At 37.7% G+C, this 18,692-nt stretch overlaps 1 protein-coding gene across 1 annotated transcript; it reads right to left on the reverse strand.

Annotated features, from left to right (window-relative positions):
* Window positions 1–5,306: 5,306 nt before the first annotated feature.
* Window positions 5,307–9,016, reverse strand: LOC137005392 (uncharacterized). Its single transcript, XM_067366256.1, has 3 exons — window positions 8,850–9,016; window positions 8,098–8,270; window positions 5,307–6,023 (listed from the first exon to the last, which is right to left on the reverse strand). The coding sequence occupies exons 1-3, from the start codon at window positions 9,014–9,016 to the stop codon at window positions 5,311–5,313; spliced, it is 1,053 nt and encodes a 350-aa protein (XP_067222357.1). The 3' UTR covers window positions 5,307–5,310.
* Window positions 9,017–18,692: the final 9,676 nt, after the last annotated feature.

The following is an 18,692-nucleotide window of genomic DNA, read 5'->3' on the forward strand; positions in this document are numbered from 1 at the left end:
CCGGATAGAAAATCTAATAATGTCACTGATTGAACCCACTGAATATCACTCAATAAAATAATCACAGTGTTTTTTTCCTGTTCAAAGTTTTTACATAGTATAATATAACAACAATTTCCAAAGAAAAATTAGATCAATTATCTTGCTCCAACAGAGCTCCCCATCCCCACTGCACCATTACACATTAACTTACAAACTCTTCTGTACCATATTATTATGGCCTCATAGGGCCAGAGGGGGGAAAAATTAATAAAAAAATTAATACAGAAAAAATTACATTTGGATCCATTTGCTGTATGTAAGTCAGCACTGGCTGTGAAAAAAGCCTTTAGTGGAATAACGAATCTTCTCTAATGCAAGATGGTACATAAGATCTCTAATCCAGTGACTGAAAGCAGGTGGAGATCTGTCCTTCCACTTAAGCAGAATAAGACGTCTAGCTAGCAAAGTCGAAAAAGCAATCATACTTTTAGCATTATTATCCAAACCGAGTTCTGTAGTCAAACCAAATATTGCAAGAATGGGGGAAGGATCAATAGATGCATGTAAAACCTCCTGAAAAAAAAAAAAAAAAAAATTAAATATTAATTGCCAATAATTAACAAGCTTAGGACATGACCAAAACATGTGTGCATGATTGGCAATATCCACTCTACACCTATCACACAAGGAGTCTATATTTGGTGAAAATTTTGCTAATTTGGCTTTTGTCCAGTGTAGGCAATGAACTACTTTGAATTGAATAATTGTATGTCGTAAGCAAATTGAGGTTGAATGAATCTTATTTATAATGTCTTGCCATGTTTCTTCTGAAAATTGCAAATCAAGTTCACTTTCCCATTGTTGCTTTGATTTTGTTAAAGAAGTTAAATTCTGTGAAGAAGTCAAAGAGTAAATCAAACCTATATTGTTCTTGGAGAGTGGGCAAGTTTTTAAAATTATATCAAGTAGTGATTCAGTAGGTAGAGCTGGGAAATCGTTAGTGTTAGATGACATAAAACTGCGAATCTGTAAATATCTAAAGAAATGTGTATTTGGAATATTATATTTTGCTCTTACTTGCTGAAACGACAAGAAGCTGTTATTACTATATAGATCTTTCCATGTGGCAAGTCCTTTCTCTTCCCAACAGTTAAAAGCAGTGTCTATAACTGAAGGAGTAAACATATGATTTCCAATGATCGGAGCATTCATTGAGAGTTCAGTAAGTGAAAAAGCTTGTCTAAACTGGTTTCATATTTTAAAGGATGCTCTGACAATAGGGTTTAGAGAGTATCTAGACACTGGCTCGGAAAGAGGTATGTTTGTACAGAGTAGAGCAGGTAATGATGTGGGCATACAAGAGGCATTTTCTAACAACAACCACACTGGGTTGTCAGAAGGGTTTATCCAATACAACATAAATTTAATGTTAGAAGCCCAATAGTAACGCTGAAGATTAGGGAGGGATAATCCACCACAAGAACGATGTCTTTGCAGTATGTCTTTAGGCACCCGGGGGATTTTCCTATTCCAGATGAAGTCAGATATCAGGGTGTCTATATAAATGAAAAGTCAAGTCAAGTCAAGTCAAGTCAAATTTATTTATATAGCGCTTTTACAATTGGTAATTGTTTCAAAGCAGCTTTACATATTAGAAGCACAGAAAAAAAAAGGGAAGTGGTTAAAAATAAGCTGTACAACAAGCGTGGTAATATGTAACATATACAAGATGGTGGTACATTAAGCCAATGTCGGCTGACTCCCAGGGGTGGAAAAAACCCCCTAGGAGAAAAACCCAGCGTGCTAACACTGGGAAAAAAGTCCTAGGAGGGAAAAAACCCCTTGGAAGATATATATAATATATGTAAATGGATATGGAGATCAAAATCTGAATTATACATTTTATTATAGAGATTAAAAGTAGATTATATATAAATATATGTAAGCGGATACGGGGATTAAAAATCAGAATTATAGATGCAGCCAGAACTGGATCTGTAGGCCCATTGTCTCCTGGGCTACATTGTAGGCAGGTCCAGACACAGGTTCTCCATCTGATCTGGATACGGCCTGGATCCAGCACCCGGCAAACCTCAGGATAATCAGAGAGACAGATATTAGCGTAGATGCCATTCTTATTCTGATGTACAGGTATATCTAGTGTTATAGGAAATGTTCTCGGTTCCGGCCGACCTAAGTATTGCAGCGTAACAATCCTTTAACGGATTTGAAAAATGTTAGTGTATTGATAATGTGTTATGTGTATGCAAGAGCAAAGAGATGTGTTTTTAGTCTAGATTTAAACTGACAGAGTGTGTCTGCTTCCCGAACAATGCTAGGAAGATTGTTCCAGAGTTTAGGTGCTAAATAGGAAAAGGATCTGCCGCCTTCAGTTGATTTTGATATTCTGGGTATTATCAACTGGCCTGAATTCTGAGATCGCAATAAACGTGAAGGACTATAATGCATTAAGAGCTCGCTTAGGTACTGGGGAGCTAAACCATTTAAAGCTTTATAAGTAAGTAGCAAGATTTTAAAATCTATACGATGTTTAATAGGGAGCCAATGTAATGTTGACAGAACTGGGCTAATATGGTCATACTTTCTGGTTCTAGTAAGAACTCTAGCTGCCGCATTTTGGACCAACTGTAGTCTGTTTAAAAGCCGAGCAGAACAACCACCCAGTAGAGCGTTACAATAATCTAGTCTTGAGGTCATGAATGCATGAACCAACTGTTCCGCATTTGTCATTGAGAGCATATGTCGTAATTTAGATATATTTTTTAGATGGAAGAATGCGGTTTTACAGATACTAGAAACATGACTTTCAAATGAAAGATTGGTATCAAAGAGCACACCCAGGTTCCTAACTGAGGACGAAGGTTTAATGGAGCACCCGTCAAGTGTTAGAGAGTATTCAAGGTTTTTTCGTGAGGAAGTTTTTGGTCCAAAGATTAGGATATCAGTTTTTTCTGAGTTTAATAATAAGAAATTTCTTGTCATCCAGTCTTTAATGTCAGTTATGCATTCTGTTAGTTTTGTGAATTTGTAGGTTTCGTCAGGGCGCGAGGAAATATAGAGCTGAGTATCGTCAGCGTAGCAGTGAAAACTAACACCATGCTTCCTGATTATCTGTCCTAAGGGCAGCATGTACAGAGTGAAAAGCAACGGTCCTAGTACTGAGCCTTGTGGTACTCCATATTGAACCTGTGATCGATACGACATCTCTTCATTAACTACTACAGACTGATAACGGTCAGATAAGTACGATTTGAACCATGCCAAAGCAGTTCCACTAATGCCAATATAGTTTTCAAGTCTTTTTAAAAGAATGTTGTGATCGATAGTGTCAAAAGCAGCACTGAGATCTAATAACACTAATAGAGAAATACAGCCACGATCGGATGATAAGAGTAGATCGTTTGTAACTCTAACGAGAGCAGTCTCAGTACTATGGTATGGTCTAAATCCTGACTGGAAATCCTCACAGATTCCATTTCTTTCTAAAAAGGAGCACAGTTGTGTTGAAACTGCCTTTTCTAGTATCTTTGACAGAAAAGGTAGATTCGAGATTGGCCTGTAATTTACTAAATCTCTCGGATCTAGTTGAGGTTTTTTAATAAGAGGTTTAATAATAGCCTGCTTAAAGGTTTTTGGCACGTATCCTAGTGTTAAGGATGAATTAATTATATCAAGAAGTGGACCTACGACCTCTGGAAGCATTTCTTTCAGTAGTTTAGTCGGCATTGGGTCTAACATACATGTCGTTGATTTTGATGATTTGATAAGTTTAGATAATTCTTCCTCTCCTATAGCGGCGAATGATTCTAGTTTTACCTCAGGGACACTACAGTGCACTGTCTGAAGCGAAACTGTAGACGGTTGCATGTTTATAATTTTCTCTCTAATATTATCAATCTTGCAAGTAAAGAAGTTCATAAAGTCATTGCTGCTGTGCTCTATGGAAACGTCAGCAGTTGAATCTCTGTTTCTAGTTAATTTAGCCACTGTGTCAAATAAATACCTAGGATTATGTTTGTTTTCTATTAAGAGATTTGAAAAATAAGTAGATCTAGCATTTCTTATAGCCGTTCTGTACTCAATCATTTTTTCTTTCCATGAAAGGCGAAAAACTTCTAGTTTTGTTTTCTTCCAACTACGTTCAGCTTTTCTCACAGCTCGTTTTAGAGCCCGAGTGTGCTCATCATACCACGGCGTTGGATTAGTTTCCTTAATCTTCTTTAGACGTAAAGGAGCGACTGCATCTAATGTGCTGGAAAAGAGAGAGCCAATAGTTTCTGTTGCAGCATCGAGTTCTTCTAAGTTGTCAGGTATACTAAGGCGATGAAACTGCTCGGGGAGATTATTTATAAAGCAATCTTTAGTGGTAGACGTGATGGTTCTACAATATTTATGGCTGGGTGGTGGTTTTGTAGCCTTGGCTAATTGTATTATACACGAGACTAAATAATGATCTGATATATCATCGCTCTGCTGTAGAATTTCAACAGCATCAATATCAATTCCATGCGACAGTATTAGATCTAGGGTATGATTACGACAATGAGTGGGTCCTGACACGTGTTGTCTAACTCCAATAGAGTTTAAAATGTCTGCAAATGCCAATCCAAATGCGTCTTTATTATTATCTACATGGATATTAAAATCACCAACAACAAGGACTTTATCCGCAGCCAGTACTAACTCTGATAGAAAATCAGCAAATTCTTTGATAAAGTCAGTATGGTGCCCTGGTGGCCTGTATACAGTAGCCAGCACAAATGTCAACTTACATAATGTTACATAAAGCACCATCACTTCAAAGGAATTATATTTGAAATTCTTTTGAATGATTCTGAATATATTACTATAAATTACAGCAACACCTCCCCCTTTGCCTTTCTGTCGAGGATTGTGTCGATAATCATAGCCTTGAGGACTAGATTCATTTAAAGTAATGTAATCGTCTGGTTTTAGCCAGGTTTCTGTCAAACACAGCAAGTCTAGTTTATTGTCTGTGATAATTTCATTTACAATAAGTGCTTTTGAAGAAATAGATCTAATATTCAGTAACCCAAGCTTTATCATTTGTTTATCTGATTTATCTGTGATTTTCATTTTTTGAACATCAATTAAATTTTTACCCTTAAAAGGTTTCGGAAATTTTTTGTATTTACTAGTTCGAGGTACAGACACAGTCTCTATGTGATAATATCTAGGTGTAAGTGTTTCTATGTGCTGTGAATTATCTGAGTTCTGTGACGTGAGGCGGCTAGCAGACGGTCGGTTTAGCCAGTTTGTCTGCGTCCTGATCTGGGCCCTGGTTTGTCATGTTTCAGTTCTAAGACTATTTGCCAAATTTCTAGATAGAAGAGCAGCACCATCCCGGGAGGGATGAATACCATCTCTTTTCAACAGATCAGGTCTGCCCCAAAAGCTTTTCCAATTGTCTATGAAACCTATATTATTCTGCGGACACCACTTAGACAGCCAGCCATTGAGTGATGATAACCTGCTAACTATCTCATCACTCCGACGAACAGGAAGAGGGCCAGAACAAATTACTTCTGCTGACATTGAATTTGCGAGTTCACACACCTCTTTAATGTTAATTTTAGTGATCTCCGACTGGCGAAGTCGAACATCATTTGTGCCGACGTGGATAATGATTTTAGAATATTTACGTTTAGCATTAGCCAGCACTTTTAAATTTGCTTTGATGTCAGGTGCTCTGGCCCCCGGCAAACATGTGACTATGGTGGCTGGTGTCTCTATTTTCACGTTCCGTGTAATAGAATCGCCAATAACTAGGGCACTTTCAACAGGATTCTCAGTGGGTGCGTCACTGAGTGGGGAGAACCTGTTTGATGTTCTAATCGGAACGGAAGAGTGGTGTTTGTTCTTGCCACTATGCCGCCTCACAGTCACCCAGTTAGCCTGCTGCGTGGCTTCTACAACCGGAACCGAATGTGCAGTGTTTACTAGGCTAGTCGCATCCAAAGCAGTATCTAAGGCCCTTTCATTCTCACTATCCTCAATTAAAGTTTAGATGCGTGTCTCTAATTCTGAGATTCTCTCTGTCAGCCTGACAATATCCCTGCATTTATCACATGTGTAAGTCTCACTGCTGACAGAAAGAGCTAAGCTGTACATGTTGCATTTAATACACATGATAATCGTCGGACATGACTGACCGTGTGTTTGATGAACGCCGTCCGAAAAACTGCAACGCACACGGGACTCGCTGGCTGGATGTCTCGGTCGCTTGCCGGTGCCTGGGGCAAGGGTGATGTGCGGGACGCTGTACCTCGCGGTGGATCGATGAATGCCGGGCAGCAACGTCTCCACAGCTTCCCGATCTGGCGAGGACAGATCAGAATAACATACATCGGATAAATCCGCCATTAAATCGACAAGGAAGGTTGGTTTAGAGGAAAAAAGAAAGTAGACGGTAGCTAGCAGGCTATGGCTAACACTAGGTGATTACGCTGGTGGATTGCTAGTAATAAATCGTTCCGTTTAGTAATACTATGCAATAGGTTAAGTAATCTAGTGAAAAATAAGAAAGTTATATTATGTGAATAGGAATAAAGAGAAGGATTTAGGATAAACTCCATGAAGCTCCGAGCGTAGGTCAGACAGCAGGCAGCAGCGTTGAGCGTCGAGAAATCCTTCAAAAAAGATTTTGTTAGAAAAATAGGAAGGCTTTGAAATAGAAACAAAAATCTAGGCAACACATTCATTTCTACCTCCTAAAGATAGTAAGAGCAGATTCCAACGGTTGAGATCCTCTTTTAGATGTTTATGAGAGGGCAGAAGTTGGCTTTATAAAGTTTATGATAATTATAAGTAATCCAGATACCCAAGTATTTAAACTTTTCTGTGCTTAGTTTAAATGGAAAAGAGTTAGATAATGCTGAATGAGATATTATAGTGTTTTTGAAAGTTTTGTACTTGGTTTGGTTTAATAATTCACATTAGGCTACATTTGCAAGACAGTTTGTGAATGAGTTTAACTCGCAGGCAGCCACTTCACAACCGTTCACAAGCTTCATGGGTTTGAATTTGGTTGTCATTTGTTCATCAAAAAACTGTCTGTCCGCTAAATGCCCCTCTGATTCTCCTCCGTGGCCATATGGGGAAGTGAATATGTACAAAGACAACATTAAAACTACAGCAGATGCAAAACACTATTAAAGGTGAAAACTTTTAACTATGAAACCTCCTTGTGGTTTCTTGGTTTGAGCGATTTGAGCAACCATAAACGACACAAAACATATGATTTTTGAGTTTGTGATAGTGATTCCTATATAGAAAAATCACTTCATGCCCTCCAGCCCCATTTCATGCCACAGCAATAACGTCATTCACAAACAACCTATAGACAGTCAATTACCATGTTTCTAAAATGCTTTAAAGGGTTAGTTCACCCCAAAATGAAAGTTTCTGTCATTAATTACTCACCGTCATGTCGTTCCACACCTGTAAGACCTTCGTTCATCTTCAGAACACAAATTAAAATATCTCACGGAGCCATCGTATTTCATCAAAAATATCTTCATTTGTGTTCTGAAGATCAAGAAACATTTATCATTATTATCAATGTTGAAAACAGTTGCGTACAATCATTTATAAATATAGAAAGCTCAAAGGAACAGCTCTGATCTGAAATAGAAAGCTTTTGTAACATCATCACTACAGCAAATCATCATATTAGAATGATTTCTGAAGGGTCATGTGACACTGAAGACTGGAGTAATGATGCTGAAAATGATCACAGGAATAAATTACAGTTTACTGTATATTCACATAGAAAACAGCTGATTTACAGTGGAAAAATATTTCACAATATTGCTGTTATTTTGGATCAAATAAATGAAGTCTTGGTGAGCAGAAGAGACTCTTTTAAAACTATTTTTCTTCAAAAACATTTGACCGGTAGTGTACAGTATAGTAAATGAACAAAAGCATTTGTGGAGAGCAAAATAAAGCCTGATTTAAAAGAAGCATCATCTCTGGCCTATCTGGATCTGGCCATAGCTCTTCATCCCCGTCACAGGCGGTGTCCTCTCTCTCAAGAATCTCCCTGACTGGAGAATCCTTCCTTTCACAGACCCTGCATCAGTTGGGTCACAGGCTCCTCCAGGACTTCTTCAATGAGGGATCTCCTGATATTGGGCTGGAGATCAGAAATCTCATTAAACCAGTTTTGATCAGTGGAGAGATATATGTGTCTCATCTGCTCTGCTCCAGCTGGTCTTCTGCTGTGATGATGTTGTGTAGTCTGTCTAAAATGTGAATATGTGGTCGTGATGTAAGGGCCTTGGCGTGCCGGTGGAGTACCCCATTTAGTGTGATTGGAGCGCACATTGTGATTGTTTCCTCCACGCTGGCCCGGGACATTCAACAGCTCCGTGGACACTGATGTTTCCACGGAGCTGTTTATACTATTTATACTAATTTTATACTAATATACTAAAAAATCTTCTTTAGTTCTTCTTGAGATCATCTTAAGAACATCTAAGTGTACTCAACTGTGCTGTTTTGAGACAGCATGAAATATGAACTAAAATGTGCTTTTAATAAACTATCTCTGTATTTAAAATATATATTTAGTTATCACTTGTAGTACACTATGGGTTCAAATGTACTTGTAATTGTGAAATATTGTAACAACAAATGGGTTTAAGTTCACCACACAAACATTAGTGTCAAACCGGTCATCAAAACGTACAGCTGACAGAAAGTTATAAATGATCTCATATCCCAAACTGTGCCATCCTCCGACGAACTGTTCTCTCACACACTCCAAATAAATGAGCTCTATCTCCAGCGGTGTGTCCCAAAAGGAGCTGTGCCTCGATTACCTGTGAAGGTAAAGGTATGGTGGACGTCCCATCATGTTTGTCTGAGCGCGTGTGAAGCTGTCCTGCTGCGTCTTGAACACAGCTGGATCAAGGTCTGCATCCATATCAGCACTGAGCTGAACTAAATCATCCACTACACAACGAAACACAAGGTAGACGTTTATCATCTGTATTGTTTGATATTAAACGCAAATCATTAGCAGTGGTACTTAAAAAACCCGCCGTATTTAACAGAAATTGTGCACAGTAGTACAGCCCTAACTATTCTCTTGTGTAATGCCTTGAACATGGGCTGGCATATGCAAATATTGGGGGCGTACATATTAATGATCCCGACTGTTACATAACAGTCGGTGTTATGTTGAGATTCGCCTGTTCTTCATATACATTAAACATTAAAACAACACATCTTACAACATACCTGCACAATGGAGAACATGTAGAAATAAGGGAAACTGCACGGAGAATTAAATGACTTCTACATAAAACAAAGACAAATTAATTACGACTAGGCCTTGTTATACAAACTAAAAATAACTCAACATAAAACAGCACATTCGACGCCAAACACACATCATAGTGATGTTACGTATGACACTGAGGCTTCGATGTGCGTATTGCGCATGCGACACAATTTCTAGTGAAGCCCCGTATCGGGGTGTGTATTGGTCACGTGATCGATGACAAATGAAGCCTCACTTTCTATCCAATCACGTGAGCGTTTCGCTTTGCGTGTCAGAATGTTTTTTTAATTTATTCTTACTTTATTGTCTTTTTGTTAGGGTTGGTGTTTGGTGAAGGATTTGTGGCAACAGCCAAAAAAAGAAAGACTTCCCCTATGTGGGAATATTTCGAGCTTATATGTTCCAATGTATGTATGCTTTTCTAAAAAAAAAACATCAGTTTTTGCTTAAACTTATTTTGTTCTTGTATGTAATTTCTTAATTTCATATAACTTTATTCAGAAGGTGAGATGCTTGGTGTGTGACAAGGAAGTTGTGTATGGAAACAGCACATCATCCATGCTAAGGCATTTCAGAGCTTTACATGAGACTGCACAGAACAATCCTACAAGCACACAAAGTAGGACTGTTGCTTCATGATTTTTATTCATAATTGTGAATGCATTATCATGATTTAAGTCAATACATGTATATTATATAAATCTTTCATTTCAATTCATTATAGCATCTCACAACCAAATGGTTGATGAGGCATTGGTCAACATGGTCATAAAAGACTCTCAGCCATTTTCAGTGGTTGAGGATGAGGGTTTCAGGGGCCTCATCCATGCCCTTGATCCTTCCTATATAATCCCAAACAGACAGGTGAGTTTAAAAGAGGTCAATTTTGATGCATAACGTAAGGATGACTGCATGACGTAAGGCAAACTGTGGGAGCATCCCTTGCATCACTTAAAACTGATATAGCTCCACTTCATGCACAGGACTATGAAGCCATACAGCAAATTCTGCGTGTTCTTGCCCCATTCCACCTAGCCACAGTAGAGCTGTCCGAGGAAAAACGAGTGTCTGGCTCCAAAGTAATTCCTTTGCTAAAAATGATTCACCATTCATTACTGGGTGAACAAAACAGGTATTGATTTTTATTTATTTACATTAACAAATGTAATAAATGTTTTGATGCCTTTTTTATTCATTTTTAATGTTTTATTTTTGTATTTCAGTAAATCATTGTATAGTTCATAGGTTAACATTGGCCATTGTAAAGGAATTAACAGACAACCTCATCAGGCGTCTGAGGGAGCATATCTGGAATATGGAGTCGCTCAGCATAATGACCATGGCAACTCTGCTGGACCCAAGGTTTAAAACTTTGGGTTTCCTTAACCACACTAAAATGACAGAGGCTGTCAAACGGCTAAAAGCAGAATGTGCTAATGTCATTAGGGCCGAAGATGAAAGACCGTCCACATCATCAAGCACTCAGTCAACAGAAGCACCATCATCAACCCAACAGACCACACCAAGCTCAAGTATGTTTTTTTTAATCATTTATTTAATAATTGTTGACCATTGATGTGTCTTATCTTCAGTCAATGTACATGTTCAGTCATTCTCAATCATATATTTTAGGTGGAAATCTTTGGCTTCTGTTGGACAGTGCTGTAGACCACAGCAAACAAAGCTCAAATGCCACTTCTGATGCGATCGTACAAGTTGATAGATACCTTACCGAGACAAACATACAAAGAGCTGAAGATCCACTTGAATACTGGAGAACGCAGAATCATGTCTACCCCCTTCTATATACATTGGCATTACAGTTTCTGTGTACCCCGGCCTCCTCTGTACCACGTGAAAGAGTGTTCTCTAAGGCCGGAGAAGTACTGTCTAAAAGGAGAAATAGACTCAGCCCCAACACTGTGAAACAGCTTTCATTTCTCAATAAAAATAATTAACACAATTTTATCCCCTTTCTGTCTTTCCTACAGTTACACAAGCACTATCAAAGTGTCATAAGCACATTTAAAAACAGATGATCCTATCACACAATGTCCTTTTCACTGGTGAATGCGTGTAGAGATAAATACATCATAGTAAATCATGTAAGGTCATATTATATTTTATTGTCACACTTTAAAGGGTAAATTAATTTATTTAATGGACAAATGAAACACAAACATGTAAGGCTTTTATTTGTACACATAACATTGAAACTATGGAGTGTGTTGTGGTTGCTTCATCTGCCAGAGCTTCTAACACAGGCTTCTGGCTGCTTTATTTTAAATAAGCACCAGATGGCGCTGTTCTCGACACTCTCGAAGCTTTGAATCTTTTCCCGGAACAGTCAGGGGAAAGCCTCAGTGCTTCATAAGGCTTCATTTACCCATCCCTAACACATCAACAGTTCTATAAAAAGTTCACTGCAGGATAAATCAGCAATAAAGCAGTTAGTTGTGTGTTTTTAATCATTTTAACTTATAATTCTCCGGCTGCTGAAAATGTGCGACTTACCCGCAGCATGTCTCATTATCTCTGCTGTGGGCGCTCCCTATTTCACGTGCTAAATGCCATCATGCAGCAGACAGATGGCGCTGTCCCCATTTATGCATCAATTTAACACTTTTACACACTGTTACACATATCTTTATTTATTTCAGCATGTAATTATTTATTAATTCATTCATTTATATATGTATGTATTTCTGCATTTATTTATTTATTTATTTATTCATTTATGTATTTCTATATTTACACATTTATTTATTTCTGCATTTACGTATTTATTAATTTATTTATACTTGAGTCATTTCTGGTCCTCCATATCTTGTATGCTCGTCTCCTCTCAAACTTTTTTCAGTAGGGGCGGGACTAACCTTTCACCTGTCCAGTTAGAAATCACTTCAGGGGCACAAGCTCACACCGGTGCGCAACGTTTTGCTACGGTTTCCGTGTTAAACGACATGTTTCCAGGAAATGGTGTGCAACGGGTTTGAGATACACTTTCAACGGCTCTGGTTTTCTCTTGTTTGGTGGGTGTGTCAAAAATGTCCACCCAATCACCATCAACATGCATATAAACCACGTGGTATTAAAGAAACAGCTCGTAAATGTACATGTAACATCAAAATAAATTGACAAGAGCAAGTATATTACAGGGGCAGTCGTGGCCTAATGGATAGAGAGCCGAACTTGTAACCCAAAGGTCATGGTTCGAGTCTCAGGTCTGGCAGGGATTGTCGGTGAGGGGAGTGAATATTCAGCGCTCTCCCCATCCTCAATACCACGACTGAGGTGAGACCCTTGAGCAAGGCACCGTACCCCCAACTGCTCCCCGGGCGCCGCAGCAATGGCTGCCCACTGCTCCGGGTGTGTGTTCACGGTGTGTGTGTGCACTGCTGTGTGTGTGCACTTGGATGGGTTAAATGGAGAGCACAAATTCTGAGTATGGGTCACCATACTTGGCCACATGTCACTTCACTTCACTTCACTTCACTTCACTTCACTTCACTTTGTTTGCACATGTTTATTTACATGAATGGCAAAATAACTTAAATACTAAGAGCACAAGTATAGATCTGGAACTTCTTTAAGTCTGTCTAAATATCATTTAGTAATTGCAATGTCTTCTGGTCCATATAGGAAGGTGTGCTAGACACTAATTAAAGCAACATAAAAATACTATACTTATATATTTTGCTATTGTATTGTGGATACTTTCATAAACGTAAAGACAAATGTTGGATCACAATAATTAGGAACCACAGTTTCCACAAATGCCTTCACACGATTGAGATGTTTTATTCTGGACGGCAAGAGCATTAAAGATCCAGCCGTATATTTCATTGTACACATGGGGTACTTTTTACCCCTGTGAGCACCAAACCCATCTTAAGTGTTTGCAGCTGAAAAAGCAAATGTTTTGTTTCATCTGACCGTATAACCCATTCTGTTTGAAGTTCCAGTAGTGATTATTTTCACAGCTGTAACATATCTTTAGCGATTTTACAGGTATTTAATCAATTAGCTCAAATCATGGGTGAAATATATGTATAACAAATCATAATGCCTTATGATTAATTATGATATATGTTGACACAACTATGCACATATATTGTGAATTAATTACACCGGATTATAATTATCGGATTATAATATCGATTACATATATGATTAGTTCTAGTTTAATAATTGTTTGGAGAAACTATCCTAGTTTTCTCACAGACTATTATAAGAAGAATATTATTCTCTGGCCACGAGAATAACTTTCTATTATAGCATTTCAGAATTGTCAAGTTTTCACTTTAATTTCTCTATAATAAGTCAAATGGCAAACAAAACAGATGGTTGAGAAAAAGAACATTACAAATCAAAACATGAATAAGGACTATGTTAACTATGTTAATTCATGCTGAGTTTTGAGTTGTTAGACACACCTGATGAGTTTGTGGTTGGTGTTCTTGGGGTAAAGAACACTATATGTTCTCATCTCAGGTTGGTCATCCTCGAGGGAACACCGACGGAGCATGGATGCACACACCCTATCCCGCTGTACGCCATTCGAACCATACGATATCCTGCTTCTGGCATGGAGTTCTTCACCTCGAGAGCATCAAGCTCTTCATCTGAACATGAGCTGTACAAAGCTCTGACTGATCAATGGCTTTCAGTCATCCTCACGAGACACAGCAAGCAGATGTGCAGCAGACCGACTGAAAGCCCAAGAGATTGGCCATTGAAATGGAGATTCTTGGACGTCCATGTCCTGGTTCCAGCTCCATTGTTAGAGAAAGCTCCTCCAGATCCTCCACATCCCTCAGACGCTGAATGAGGCTGCTCAGATGTGTAGGGCTACATGACATCCTCTGGCATGTGTATTATTTCATCCAGGACACTAATAAATACTAGTTCCTGTCTGCAAATGAACTGTAGGTGGTCCATGTGTTAACTTGATTTGTTGACATCAGCCTGTCCAGGGACTACAGGTGTAAATTAGCACAAGTGCTACAACCTGGTAAAATGCATCTCTCCTTTTTAAGGTTAATGTATATTTTACACTGTCCCTGTTTAAATAAATGAAATGAAATGAAATGTGTAATGGAGTTTAGAAATATTATTGTTAAATTCAGCATAAATTGGGAAACTCTCCATTGGCTGGTGCATCACTCTTGTTAGTGCACATCAGAGCCATAGAGAGAGAGAGTTGCGACAACGGAAGTTCAAAACGCTTGATCGTCACGTGATTCGCGTAGACTTCAGATAGTTCCAGGAAGTGCTTCGGTGGCAATTCAGTGATTTTTGGTAATTTATAGTCAATAAATGCATTGGTTTACAATATTTATGTAATACTCCGACATGTGACTGTAGTATGTGTTTGTAGTTACAGCAATGTTGTTTTTAAAAGATAAAAACCTGCTAATATTTGAGGATTAGTGTTTTTAACCAGCGTTGCCTGCCTTGTTAACATATTTCTGGCTAACATTACCTTGGTTAAAGACCGTGTTGCAGTTGTTTTGAAGCATTTTTATGTTTTTAAACTTGTATGTTAGTTAAGGGCAATCATGTCATGTTCACTATGGTTTCACAGGGACATGTGACAGGTGATTGTCTTAAAAAACCCACTGCAAACAAGTGAAATGTGAAATTTGAAATGTGAAATCTCCGCTATGGTTTGCAGTGTTGCCTGAGCATGATCCAGTCGCTCAGAGAAAGCAGTATGAATGCATGGTTTCCCCACTTACACGGAAAGGAGAAAATATGTTCTAGTCATCAGGAGCAATCTAAATAGAACTAAAGATTGTGTGCCAAGTTGAGTGTTAATCATATACAGGTACATATACTGCCCTTTTTCACAAAAACCAACACTGGGAACTTTTATGTTTATTAACACTCTGAGGTCTGAAAACGCGCCGGCGCGTTTTGCAGGTTTTTTTTCACATTGCAGCAAAACAGACTTAAAATACTCCGTCATTTTTTGTCATAGAGACATAAGTAATATATCAATTGAAACTATAGAATATCTTCTTTTATTTGTATACACTCAAAGTAAAAACACAATGTTGTGCTTTTTGTAAAATAAAGAAAACTAACATGATGCGTGATCTCTCCTCTCCCTCTGAACGAAGTCCAATCTGATAGTTCTCAGAAAATGAACTGTAACTTAGTGAATACTAATCACAGAAAAATTACACTTATGTCTAAAAAAAACGGTAAGATGTCAGGTTTTAAATCATGTAAGTCAAATTAAAAACAAACCTTCTGTGTTTATGTAATCTGTATGAAAAGAGAGCCATGTCAGAAGTCCGTGATTCAGCTCATTATCCGCTAATGCGGCCACGCCCACGGAGCCAGCGCTATTCAGACGCAAATTCAGACGCAAATTCAGAGGCAATACATGCATTCATCGTCTCAATCGTGTATTTATTGTCTTGAAAAGTGTTTATCTGGATGTAAAAGTCATGGTTAGGGAGCTCTAGAAGACATGCAGTTAGTTCCTGTTTTCTTTTCTTCTATAGATGAATTTTAGATGAGTTTTTGTTTCTTTAGCGCCCTCCGGCTGCAGTATGTATTGGAAACTCCATTCATGGAAAGCCTCTTCTTCTTTTAGATGAATTTGTGGACTAAAAATGCACAGAGAGCGCCCTCCGACTTCAAGGATGAATTAAAAACACCAGCGCTCATAGTAATGACAATGAATATTAAATTAATATAACTCCTCTGTATAGAAAATTGACATAAGCATATGAGAATCCAATATTTCTCCAAATGTGCATGCTTTTAAACTAAAAGCCTATATTCAGACTCTTTGCATCACAGAAATACATTATATTTTAAAGTATAATATAAAACCATTACTTTATATTGTAATAATATTTTTCTGTATGCTTCATATAACATGATGAGCTTGAGACATCACAGAAGGTTTTTTTTTCATAGCCTACCTGACTGAAATGCCTCATTAATATGCAAGTAATTTCAGCTCATTACTATGCAATTCTTTTGTCTTCTCAGGTGAGAATGGCCCATTTTCAGTGGTGATTCACGCCTCCTCGCATACTGTGTTTCTTGGCAAAAAGTGTCTTACAAAAACTAAATCAATATATTGTTTTACATGAAGGAGTAGGCAGCATAATTTTTACATAATTTTGAAGCAAAAACTCTAGTTTACAACCTCCAATACCCTAAAGTATTGTAAACACAGATTTACTATACTTTTTTTGGCCTTATTTCAGTGACTTAAGTTTTTTGTTTTTTCAATAACCACGCATAAATGTTATTCCTTCAAAAACACAAACATGTACATACATGTTCCTCACATATTATTGTAGCCTAGTTTGTGCTGAATACAGTGTAATGACACTTTTTCCATTAATATGTTTATGAACAACTGAAAAAAGCACAAATGTCAGGGCATGTCAAGACTTCTCCAGGCCCCAAATCAGCCTCAGACTCCAGAGGGTTAAAGGTTTATTAAAAATGAGGAGCAAGGAAAAGCTTGCAAAACAGCATCATTGCATGGAGTCTTCAGGATCTGAATCCCCTTTGAGTTTGTATTGAAAGCAAGATAAAATGAGACAAAAATGGGAGAAATTAAATACAGTTATAATATATAATATACAGTTTTGGCATTTAGAATGATTTCCCATTTAGCCTAGTATGATTTTTTTTTCTTGCTGCTTTTAAGCATTGTTTTTTTTAATCTCACTTATAAACTTCCCTCTCCCCATCAATCCAAAAATCAGCTGAGCTGACACATAATAGACAGACAGACAACAGAATGTATACATTCTCAAATAAGGATTTTTTCTTTATTCCTAGGTGAAAAAAACACTGTAGTAATTTATAGTAAATACTATAGTGTTTTTGAACTATAGTAAAGTACTTGAATTAATTTGTTGTGGTAATTCTATAGTTGCTGTGAAAATATAACAACTATAGTAATAATCAAATTACCCAATACTGTACTAAGTTTTGTACAACTTTAGGGTATATTATACTACAATATACACTACAGTTTACTGTAGTAAAAACTAAAGTATACTACAGTATTTATTACAGTTTATCAGTTCACTATATTACAGTATGCTGTAGCATTCATTAACAACGTGTTGTAAATACTGTAATATATACAGTATACTACAATTTATTATAGTATGGTTCAAAACACTAAACTATTTACTATAGTATTTTTTCACCTGGGTTGTACATTTAATAAAGAATAAGGATATTCTCATTTTACCACTTTCACCCACCACAAGCCCCAAAGTTATATTTAATCCTGTTGGGAAGCCTTTTTTCTCTAATTACACATAAATGAATAAAGCTGTTTTAATCTATTATCTAATCTACTATCTGAAACTAGGCGTTCTCAAGATGGCGTCGGTATAGGTTGTGTTTTCTTGGCTCTTTTGTAAATTTTGTGCAAATCTTGTTTTTTCTTACCCTCTGTAGATTTTTTTGTACTCATGTGCTGACTTTATACTCTGTTTATGCTCTCCACATATCTAATGTTCTGTCGTTAGTGAACTTTCACATTTTTGAGAGCTTTTTTCAAGTTTCATCAACAACTTCTCACTGGATAGGCTACAGCGCGGATTCTTGAATTTTTGTGTGGCGTCATGATGGAAGTGGATGACATCCCGAAATCTGAGAGTGTTAGACGCACGCATTCTTATTCCAAATCCGATAATGTTGTGGATTCATTGGATGTATGTCTTACTCTGCGTTCACACCGGGCGTCTGATTTACATGTTAAGTCAATGTAAACGCGCGCCTAGTCATCCTGCGGCGCGAATCACAATCTGAGACTGTATTTCATATATATCTAAAAACTTGCTCTGTCTTGCCTGTTGTCAGTGTCATCTTTGCTCCGCGATGATTTTTCACTGCATGTGAGAGCGTCAATTGCGCGAGTCTCGCGCTGAATGCCTGAGATCTGACGGGTATATTTCAAAATAAAACAGGACAGTCATCTTTGCTTCTCCATGGGAGCGATAATAACAATCCAACGCTCATGTTTTGTGGGGATAGCTATAGTAAAACATGAGTTTAAAATATCCTAACTGACCCCCAGAGTGAGGTTTTTTTTTAAGGTTACCGTTATTTTAGAACGTTTCCATGGCATGTCTAACAATAAAACTACCTTAAAGGGTTAGTTCACCCAAAAATGAAAATGATGTCATTAATGACTCACCCTCATGCCGTTCCAAACCCATAGGACCTCCGTTCATCTTCAGAACACAGTTTAATGATGAAGACGGAATTTTTACCCTACACACCGCCCCCGCGCCAGTCCCAAAACATACCCAACCTGCCCCAAACCCAGGCCCGTTTAAAGATTCATCAAAGTTTTTTGTATCAAGGAAGGTACAAATAGACA

Source organism: Chanodichthys erythropterus, chromosome 3 (assembly GCF_024489055.1).
Source record: "Chanodichthys erythropterus isolate Z2021 chromosome 3, ASM2448905v1, whole genome shotgun sequence".
In the NCBI taxonomy this organism is placed as follows: Eukaryota; Metazoa; Chordata; class Actinopteri; order Cypriniformes; family Xenocyprididae; genus Chanodichthys; species Chanodichthys erythropterus.

Coding starts and splice junctions, on each gene's coding strand:
- LOC137005392 (XM_067366256.1), bottom strand. CDS start 9,016: ATGATAAACGTCTACCTTGTGTTTCGTTGTGTAGTGGATGATTTAGTT. Junction 8,271..8,849: donor CCATACCTTTACCTTCACAG/GTAATCGAGGCA, acceptor TTCACATTTTAG/ACAGACTACACAACATCATC. Junction 6,024..8,097: donor TGTGACCCAACTGATGCAGG/GTCTGTGAAAGG, acceptor GCATCTAAACTT/TAATTGAGGATAGTGAGAAT.